This window comes from Otolemur garnettii, unplaced genomic scaffold (assembly GCF_000181295.1).
Source record: "Otolemur garnettii isolate 467f Iridium unplaced genomic scaffold, OtoGar3 scaffold00112, whole genome shotgun sequence".
Lineage (NCBI taxonomy): Eukaryota > Metazoa > Chordata > Mammalia > Primates > Galagidae > Otolemur > Otolemur garnettii.
Window position 1 is genome coordinate 675,179 of NW_003852507.1, and position 11,036 is coordinate 686,214.

Sequence of the window (11,036 nt, forward strand, 5' to 3'; positions counted from 1 at the left end):
AAAAAAAAAAAAAAAAGAAAAGAAAATTACATTTAGAATTCCAAAACTGTATTACTTGGAACAACAGAGAGAAGCCAAATGGTTAGCATCTGGGTACATCTAAAATAACAATATTTATTTATTTATTATTTGAGACAAGAGTATCACTCTGTTGCCTCAGCTAGAATACAACAGTGTCATAGTTCACTGCAACCTCAAACTCCTGGGATCAAAAGATTCCCCTTGCCTCAGCCTCCCAGGTAGCTGAAACAGCAGGCATGTGTCACCATGCCTGGCTAGTTTTTTCCTGTTTTTAGTAAAGGTGAGGCCTCACTGCTGCTCAGGCGGGTCTTGAACTCCTAAGCTTGAGGCAAGAGCCACTACACTTGGCTAAAATAAGAATCTTGATTATTTATTGGTACTTCCCACAGTTAAATGTGTTGGTCATATTTTTGTACTCCAGTGAAAAATACATAAGCAAAAGTTTGCAGAAACAGGCACTTCACATTAAAATCATCCAAAGATGCTGAAAACGGAATGAAAAAAAGTTTACTTAATTTCTTATGACTAGACATGTATCTTAGACTTTTCTTGCTTACATGGATGTCTTTTACCTCCTTTCTCTTTTGTCAAAAAAGTTAGGCACAGGCTACAACTCCACTGCCAGCTCCTCCCCTTGGTTCTGCTTCAGGCTTGGAGGACACCAAGTGTTCCCCTCCTGAGGAGACTGCTGTGCCTTCCGGACACTTACAGGCTTTGATGTCTTGGGTTTCTCCTACAAAGACTCTCTGTCTCTCTCTTCCTCTCTCTCACTTCCTCCCTCTCTCCACTCTCCCTGGCTAAGACAGCAGCACAGCAGTCCGCACCTGGACAGTAGATGAGGCGGGCTGGCGACTGTCCAGTAAAAAAAAAAAAAAAAAATTAGGCATAAGGTACCTTTAAACTCTTAGGCTGTTGCCGAACTTCCATGACATGCTTTCTTCTTAGTTCTCGTTCTCTTCGTTTATTATATTCCAGCTGGTTAGTGAGCTCAGTTTGATGCTGCAACCTGATCAACTCACAGCGCATTTTCTGAATTGTGTTGAGGTGGCGGAACTCCAATTCTTGCATGGATTCATGCTGTCGAAGGAGCATGGCATGCTCCAAGTCCTTCTGAGTCTGCCTTTTATTTAACTCCTAATCCATAACACAAAAAACAAGGTGTATTTTGCTGTATGATGCCAAGAAAAAAATCTTAAGGAACAGAATAACCAACATAACAGATGTAATCAACATCCCAATTCAATAATGGCTACATAGTAAGTACTAGGATTCTCTTACTTTTATATTTGTAAATGGACAATTAGTAGCCCAAATTTCCTTGTCATATTCATTTACTATTTATTCACACGATTTCATTGCCATAAGCTTAAGACATAACCAAATCTGTTTAAAGAGACTTAACATCTTCCTTTTGTTCCCCAATTTTATATTTGAAGAGGGCTCCTAAGCCATACTTTGAGTTTCTTCAGAGTATACAATTCAATTCTATTATATGCAGCCTACCCTGTAAGTGTAGTGGTTAAGAATATGGATACTAGAAAGCCAGACTACCTATCTCTAAATTCTGACCCTGCTACTTATGAACAGTGTTTACTTGGATTAGTTACTTAAACGCACTGTGATTCAGTTTAATCATCTCTCAAATGCAGATAATAATATAGCTATTTCATGTAAGGATAAAGTGAGTTCACAAATGGAAAGTGTGCAGAATGATACTTAGCACATGGTGCTCAAAAATGTTATTTTTTAAATCCTTTTGTTCAGATTAAAAACATACAATGTAAACAAGCTTCATCTCTTTCCCCAGAGACCAACAGTTTGGTGTACATGCGTACATGCTTTTCAACCTTCCTATGTTTACTGTGACATATTATACAAAAACATACAGTTTTAAAAATTGAACAGTATACATTTGTAGTCATGTAACTTTCTTTCTTAACTATATATATATATATATATCCAGATAAGATCTGTACATAAGGATTTAAGTTTTATCATAAGCTACTGCTTTGTGATACTATAACTTTATTAATCACTCCTCTCTAGTTGGACATTTAAGCTGTTCCCACTTTTTGCTTTTATAAATAAACTTTTAATAAATACCTATATAGTACATCATTTAATCATGTTATTAGTACTGTATGATAAAGTTCTAAAAATGAATTTGATGGTTAAAAGAATATGCACATATTAAATTTAGAAGCTACTGTTCAATCAGGTTTTAAAAGAGCAGTATCAATTTATACTCTTACCAATAGTGTCCATTAATCCATCACATTACAACTGCATGTTATCAAGTTACTAAATTTTTTTATCTAATTGACACAACTGTTTTAATTAGAATTTAAGTATTATTGTTTGTAAAATTATGCTATATTTGAAGCTTATTCCAACCTACACTTGGAAATTTATCTATTCTGACAGTTATCCTAATAATGAGAACAATTAATTTCATTGGCATAGGAGTTTCTACAACATTTGCCTAATTAATGATTACATGACTGTAAAAATACATTCAACACACACCTCATGGCATCTATTTCAGATCAAAGAGGCAGAAATTGACCAATAAATTTCCTCATATTTAAAAGTTAGCATTTCTTTCTTTCATTCATGAATTATTTAATAAATATTTATTGAATGTTTACTACGGGACAGAAACTGGGGGATACAAAGAACTGTACCAAGTCTGTGATTTCATACAACTTTCTTTTTTTTTTTTTGAGACAGAGCCTCCAGCTGTCCCCCTGGGTAGAGTGCCGTGGCATCACAGCTCACAGCAACCTCCAACTCCTGGGCTCAAGCGAGTCTCCTGCCTCTGCCTCCCAAGTAGCTGGGACCAAAGGCGTCCGCCACAACGCCCGGCTATTTTTTGGTTGCAGCCATCATTGTTGTTTGGCGGGTCCAGGCTGGGGATTAGAACCTGCCACCTTAGGTGTACGTGGCTGGCGCCTTAGCCACTTGAGCCACAGGCGCCGAGCCGATTTCATACAACTTTCATACTAGTGAGGAAGTCAGGATATCCCCTACTCTCAAAGTGCGTGTTTGTGTAAGAGAAAGAAGAAGACTTAAAGAAAGGAGAAGGATTTGGTGGTGGTCAGAGAAGGCATTCGTAAGGGAGTGATATTTGTTTTTTGGTTTTTTTTTTTAGAGACAGAGTCTCACTTTATCCCCCTCAGTAGAGTGCTGTGGCATCACAGTTCACAGCGATCTCCAACTCCTGGGCTTAAGTCATTCTCTTGCCTCAGCCTCCCAAGTAGCTGGGATTACAGGTGCCTGCTACAACGCCTGGCTATTTTTTTTGTTGCAGTTCGGCCAGGTCCAGGCTCAAACCTGCCACCCTTGGTATATAGGGCCAGCGCCACTCTGGGAGTGATATTTGAGTAAAGATATAAAGAAGAGAGAAAACAAGCCATATGAATATCTGGTAAAGAATGATTCAGACAAAGCGAAATAAAAGTGAAAAGTCTCTGAGGTAGTAATATGACTGGCATATTATCAGAAACTTTTTTGTTATTGTTGTTTTTAAGAGACAGTGTCTTATTCTGTCACTCAGGCTCAAAGGCAGTACTTTAATCATAGATAGTGCACCGCAACCTCAAACTCCTGAGATCAAGAGATCCTCCTGCCTTGGCCTCCGTAAGTGCTGGGATTGCAGGCACAAGCCACTGTGCCTGGTCAGGAAAGATTCTTTTGATAAAGGATTTTAAATTTCATGTCATTTAAACGTACCTCCCTGACAAGGTCCTGCTCCAAGTTATGACGTCCAAGTAACATTCTTCTCTTAAAACGACGGCATTCTAGCTCTAGATATTGTCTCTGACGTCTAAGAAGGTTAGCTTCTTCTTCTGCTTGGAAATGTTGTATATTCTCCTTTTGCTTTGAAAGCCATTCTTGTTTTTCTTTTTTGGGGGTACTCTGGTTTTCGTTCAATTCCTGGCAACATAAAAAACAACTCAGTCCAAAATACATAAAAATTAACCACAAGAATGTATCCTTTTGTAGCTGGTAAATTTAAATAAAAGTAGTTAGTGTTTCCTAATGCTCAGGCAGAGCAATGACCTTGAAAAGGTAGATACTTTGCTCTTTCTTTTTTTGAGACAGAGTCTCATTCAGTGCCCTGGTTAGACAGCTGTGACATCATAGCTTACAGAACCTCAAACTCCTGGGCTCAAGTGATCCCCTTGCCTCAGCCTCCTGAATAGCTGGGACTATAGGCACCAGCCACAACACCTGGATAGTTTTTCTATTTTTTAGTATAGATGGAGTCTCAATTTTGCTCAGAATGGTCTTGAACTCCTGAGCTCAGGCACTTTACTGACCTCAGTCTCCCAAAGTGCTAGGTGAGAGAGTTTTCTCTTTCTTGAGTTACCCAGTAAATAGGACAAGAAAGAGAGACATATACACCAGAAAATATGCATTCTTTCTAGTTTAGTACGGCTACATTTCTGATGGTATCTAGGTTCAAAGCACACAGGACTGGTTAATAAAGTAAAACACAGCCTTCTTTAAAACCTTCTGAAGAAGAGACAGAAGGCAGTGCTTTCAGGAAAAAAAAAAAATCACACGTGAATTAAAAATGAGGGCTAAAATATAGTTAAACAGTATCTCACTTATTGGGCTTTGATATTCTCAATACTAAGTCTTTGTAAAATTGTGGTTAGACTCAAAATTAAACAGAAAATTGATAAAATCTTGGGACAGCAGAGACATACTTTATGAATGTTATTTAATTTTCATCATTAATAACCACTAAACAAATCAAAACTAATTATTTTCTACATTTTAAAAATACCTGGGCTCAGTGCCTGTGGCTCAAGTGGCTAAGGTGCCAGCCACAGACACCTAAGGTGGCGAGTTCGAATCCAGCCCGGCCCGCCAAACAACAATGACGGCTGCAACCAAAAAAAAACGAAAGAAAAAGAAAAAGAAAAAAAGATACCTGACAGATTAAAACTCTAAGATGAAAAATAAAGCAAAATAAATGCCATGTCACAAACTACCAAAGCCTACCTGCCTTGGCCTCCCAGAGTGCTAGTGCATTTATTTGTAATGAGCAAGATGAATTTTTTTTTTTTAAGACAGAGTCTCACTCTGTTGCTATGGGTACAGTGCTGTGGAATCATCATAGCTCACCACAACCTCAAACTCTTGGGCTTACGTGATCCTCTTGCCTTAGCCTCTTGAGTAGTTTGGACTACAGGCACACAGATAGTTTTTCTATTTTTAGTAGAGGCAGAGGTCTCACTCTTGCTCAGGCTGGTCTCCAACTCCAGAGGTCACCCACCTGCCTCAGCCTCCAAGAATGCCAGGATTATAGATGGTGAGCCACCATGCCTGGTCCAAGATGAAAAAATTGACATTTAATCAAGGAAGCCCTTGGATGCTAATATTAATTAGTATATTTTCTTTTCTTCTTCTTTTTTTTTTTTTGTTTGAAACCAAGTCGCACTCTGGTGCCTAGGCTAGAGTGCTGTGGCCTCAGCCTAGCTCACAGCATCCTCAAACCCCTGACCTCAAGTGATTCTTCTGCTTTAGCCTCCTAAGTATCTGGGACTGTAGGAGCCCACCACAATGCCCAGCTAATTTTTTGTTTGTTTGTTTTTATAAACTTTTTTAAAAAATTTCACATTAATATGAGGGTACAAATGTTTAGGTTACATTGTTTTCAATTCTAAGGTGAAGTTGAGGTTGTAGTTGAGCCCTTCACCTGGGGACGTGTTGAACACCCCTCACATTGTGCACATTAGATGAGATCTGGTCAATCACCCCCCATTTTTATATTTAATTAGTTAATTAATTAGTTATTTTATTTAGACAGAGTCTCACTTTGTTGCCCTCAGTAGAGTACTGTGGCATCACAGCTTAATCCTAGGATTAAGTGATTCTCTTGCCTCAGCCTCCAAAGAAGCTGGGAATACAGATGCCCATCATAAGACCTGGCTATTTTTGGAGACGGGATCTTGCTCTTGCTCAGGTTGGTCTTGAACCCGTGAGCTGAGGCAATGCACCTGCCCTGGCCTCCCAGAGTGCTAGGATTATAAGCGTTAGCCACCTTGCCAAGCCTTCCCTCTATTTTGAGTGGAGATGGGGTCTCACTCTTGCTGAGCCTGGTCTCAAACTGCTGAGCTTAAGGGAAATGTGTGACTTTACACAGCTCAAATATTTTAATGATTTCCCTAATGAGTGACTTAATAAACATATAAGAAAGCTATTATAAGTAACATGATTTATATCGTTAGAAAATGATTCTTTTTGGATCCTACTTAACTAAGAAACTCAGTTAAGGGTAAATGATTATAATCAAATGTTTCTATTTAAAATGATACAAAGTTAGTGTCCAGAAATAAAGACAATTTTTTTTTTTTTTTTTTTGGCGAAAGCCTCAAGTTGTTGCTCTAGGTAGAGTGCTGTGGCACCACAGCTCACAGCAACCTCCAACTCCTGGGCTCAAGTGATTCTCCTGCCTCTGCCTCCCAAGTGGGGAGGGACTACAGGCACCCACCACAACGCCTAGCTATTTTTTGGTTGCAGCCATTGTTGTTTGGCAGGCAGGGCTGGATTCGAATCCACCAGCTCAGGTGTATATATGGTGGGCCCCTTAGCTGCTTGAGCCATGGGCACCATGCCAATAAAGACAATTTTTATCCTAATGGTTCTATGAGTTGATCTAGATATCTATTGGATATCCACTATTGGATATAATTAGTAAGCAGATCACTGGCTTAAAAATTTTTATGAAATAAGTACCTCTTTAAGCTGCTCTTTTCGAAGTTTATATTCTCTTTTCTGTGACTCCAAAAAGCTATTCAGTTCTTTCTTCTGTTGGGCCTGAATATGTTGCTGAAATTTTTTCTCTTCATTGGCCATCACTTTAGCCTATTTGAAATTTTAACAATGAATGAAATTAGTTAAGTAGATAGATTCAAAGCAGTAGCTTACTACATATCACTAAGGATACTTATTTTTTGAAGAACAAAAAATCAGTAGAAACATTATCAAAATCAAATACCTAAACAGATTATTAATAAGTGTTATTCAGTATCCTCAACATTTGAACTTCATAGAACCAATAAGGGGGAACTCATTTTTGGAATGTTGCTCTCTTAACAAGGTCAAAAATGGTTTCCCTTTTTTCTTTCATTTAATAGGAGCATATCCTCCCCTCAACCCCTTAATAAAGCAAAACAAAGTCTGTTCTCATCTCTGATTGTATGTGCAATCACTGTAGAACATACAGGAAATACAGAAAGACCAAAAGAAGAAAATAACTAACAAACATTTTGGTACATAGCATTTCTAATTTTTTCTACAGATATGTATTTTATTTATTTATTTATTTTATTTTTTGAGACAAAATTCTCAATTTGTTGCCCTGGGTAGAGTGCCGTGGCATCATAGGTCACAGCAACCTCAAACTCTTAGGCTTAAGTGATTCTCTTGCCTCAGTCTCCCAAGTAGCTGGCACCACAGGCATTTGCTACAATGCCCATCTATTTATTAGAGGTGGGGTCTCACTCTTGCTCAGGATGGTCTTGAACTCCTGAGCTCAGGTAATCCACCCACCTCGGCCTCCCAGAGCGCTGGGATTACAGGTGTGAGTCACCATTCCCAGCCTGGATATATATTTTTTAAATTATTTGAATTAAATTAAATTAATTAATTAATTTGAGACAGGGCATCACTCTGTTGCCTAGGTTTGACTGCAGTGGCATTATCACAGCTCCTTGGCTCAGGTGATCATCCTGTTCCAGGCTCCCTAGACCTGGGATTACAGGATCATGCCACCATGCCTGGCTAGTTTTCGTATTTTTTGTAAAGAAAGGGTTCTGCTATGATGCTCAAACTGATCTTAAACACCTAGCCTCAAGTGATCCTCCTACCTTGGTCTGCCAAAGTGCTAGGATTATACCCTATTTATATTTTTAAAATAAATTTATAATAATATTGCATATATCCTGTTTTATGAATTGCTTTCCTAAGTATGTTGGTATTTACCTCTTCCTAAGCTATTAAAATACCACTCAATGCCTAGCAAGAGTTTAAATATCTGTATGTGAATTCAAAATTAAATATTTATTTATACTATAAATTACTCTGCCATTCCCTACTACCATGAAAGTGTTTTTGTGGGAAGAAGGAGAACAGGGTAGCTATGTTACATAATGCTTTAATGCACACTAGGTGGACAAATTTTGATGATATCATGTGAATTTATTAACAAGTCTACTTTTTACTTGACAAACAAGACTATCAAATTAAACTAAAACTGACAGGAAGCCAAAACATTAGAAGAAAAGGTTTTATGCAGCAAGAATCCTAAAAAATATACCTTTACCATGTAATGGAATAATGACACTCAATTATCATTCAGCCATAATCAAATGGGCTAAATCTTTATCTGAATCTTTCATAATGTTTAATGTCCAACATTCTCTCTACATAATAATCTTTAATAATTTTCTGAAATAAAGGTTCCCAAAAAATATACAGAGAAGAGAACCATGAATGACCTTTGTGAAACCTAAGTCATCCATTAACAGAAGATTTAGCAAACTTTTCAGATAACCAGGATTCAAAAGCCTAGTATAATTGAATAATTTACCTACTGTGACACTACAAAACTATCAAGTATCAGAAAAAGACCCCAGCTTTCTATTAGTTTCAAGACCTAGTACTAAATTTTTATTAAAATACATAATTTCATACTCAAAACTTTGTTGGCTATCAAGAAAACTATATAGCAAACTACTCCAGTGAATAATTAGTTTTAAGACAGGTTTATTATATTATTATTCTCAGATAAAGTCTTACTCAGTTGCCCTGGGTAAAGTGCTGTGGTGTTACAGCTCATAGCAAACTCAAACTCTTGGGGTTAAGTGATCATCTCTTGCCTCAGCCTCTTGAGTAGTTTGGACTACAGGCACATAGCTAGTTTTTCCATTTTTAGTAGAGACAGGGGTTTCTTGCTCAGGCTGGTCTCAAACTCCTGAGCTCAAGCAATCTACCTACCTTGGCCTCCCAGAGTGCTAGGATTACAGGCATGAGTCACTGCACCCAGCCAAAACTGGTTTGTTTTAAATGATATACACATAAGCACAAAACTAGTTAGAGAAAAATATCCACAGGAGCCAACTTTTTTTGTGACTGATCTGTCATTAATTTACAGAAAGCATTATATAAATTATGTAAAAGTTTCTCCTTTTTACCTAATCAATTTACTTTGTTCCTGGGTATAAATACTCTTAACACCAAAATGCCATTTTAGTTAACTGAGAGATGGCCACAAGCTAAAATAAGCAAATTAATAAGAATGAACCAGTCACCTCTTTTTCCATAGCAGCCTGATGTTTCTTGATAAGTTTCTCCATTTCTGCAGCAAAATTGTTACGTTGAGTTTCAAGATCTTTGTCCAATCTGAGGCGGTGTTCATCCATCTCAGCCTTTAGCTTATTTTCCAGAGTCATCAGTTGCTTCTGATGTTGGCGCCTCATTCGCTTATAGCCAGACATTTGTTCTCTAAGCTCAGAGTCCTGCTCATGTTCTTGCATTTGCCTTGTAACCTAGGAAAACAATGGAGAGAAAAGAAGAAAATAAAGGAAAACATTTTTCTCTGAAAAGCATTTTAGACCATTCTACTAGTAACTAAGTAGGTAATTAACTAATGTAAGAGATTCTAATGTTAGGAAATTCCAATTAAATATCCAACAAGTCTTTTAAAGAAATAGACAAACTGGTTCTAAAATTTATATGAAAAAATATAAAATTTGTATGGAAATGCAAAGGACCTAGAATAATCGTAACAATCTTGAGAAAAAAAAAAACAGTTGGAGATGTGCACTACATTAATCAGGATAGTGTGGTACTGGTGTAGAAACAAGCTAAATAGATTAAAAAAAAATAAAACCTAGAAATAGACAAGCACATGTTTAATTGGTTTTCTACCAAAAAAGTCAATTCAGAGGAAAGGGTTTGTAACAAATTTCTGCTGAAACAGCTGGATGTCTACATTTAAAAAAAAGGGAAAAAGGAAAAAAATATATAAAAATAAATAAATAAATGAAGACTTTGACCTCCTTTCTCACTCACTCCAAATAAAAAAAATTACTTTGAAAAGGGTCATTTAAACTAAATGTAAAACCCAGAATTATAAAGCAGAAGAAAATACAGAGTATCTTCACAAACTTGGTATAGGCAAATATTTTTTAGGCAAGACACAAAAAACACTGACCAGAAAGAAAAAAAAAACACACAAATAGGATTTTTAAATTGAGGTAAAATACACAGTATAAAATTAATCTTATTTTTTTTAGATGTTTAAAATAATTTTAATTTAGCTTGGCACCCATAGCACAGTGGTTGCGGCGTCGGCCACATACACTGAGTCTCGTGGATTTGGATTTTGTTTAGGCCAACTAAACAACAACTGCAACAAAAGAAAAATAGCTAGGCATTGTGGTGGGTGCTGTAGTCCTAGACACTCAGGAGGCTGAGGTAAGAGAATCAATTAAGCCCAAGAGATAGAGGTTGCTGTGAGCTGTGATGCTATGGTACTCTACGGAAGGCAACATAGTGAGACTCTGTCTCAAAAAAAATTTTTTTTAAATTAACAAATAATTTTATTTGTGAATAATAATGCATTTACGATGCATGATATGTTTAGACTTACAATTCTTTTTTTTTTTTTTTTCAAAAAAATCAAGGGGATACAAATATTTTTGTTACATGGATATTCTGTATAATGCTTAAGTTGGGGCTTTTAGTATACACATCATCAAAATCGTGTTCACTGTACCCAAAAGAAAATTAATCATTTTAAAGTGAACAATTCTGTGGCATTTAGTACATTCACCATGTCATGAAACCACTTCTAGTCAAAAAATATGTTTATCACTTCAGAAGAAAACTCCACTGCTTGGTGCCTGTGGCTCAAGTGGCTAAGGCGCCAGCCACATAGACCTAAGGGGGTGGGTTAGAATCCAGCCCAGCCCGCCAAACAACAGTGACAGCTGCAA

The 11,036-nt window shown here is 37.1% G+C and overlaps 1 protein-coding gene across 4 annotated transcripts in view; it reads right to left on the reverse strand.

The window, feature by feature from the left end:
• The window catches only part of TAOK1 (TAO kinase 1), a 145,686-nt gene that overhangs the window by 14,704 nt on the left and 119,946 nt on the right, over positions 1-11,036 (reverse strand). For all 4 annotated transcript variants that reach the window (XM_023517509.1, XM_003797126.3, XM_023517510.1 and 1 more), the window contains 4 exons: positions 9,348-9,584; positions 6,772-6,900; positions 3,754-3,957; positions 916-1,155 (listed from right to left, as the gene is read on the reverse strand). In XM_023517509.1, the coding sequence (XP_023373277.1) occupies positions 916-1,155; positions 3,754-3,957; positions 6,772-6,900; positions 9,348-9,584 (810 nt within the window). The remainder of the gene's footprint in view (positions 1-915; positions 1,156-3,753; positions 3,958-6,771; positions 6,901-9,347; positions 9,585-11,036) is intronic.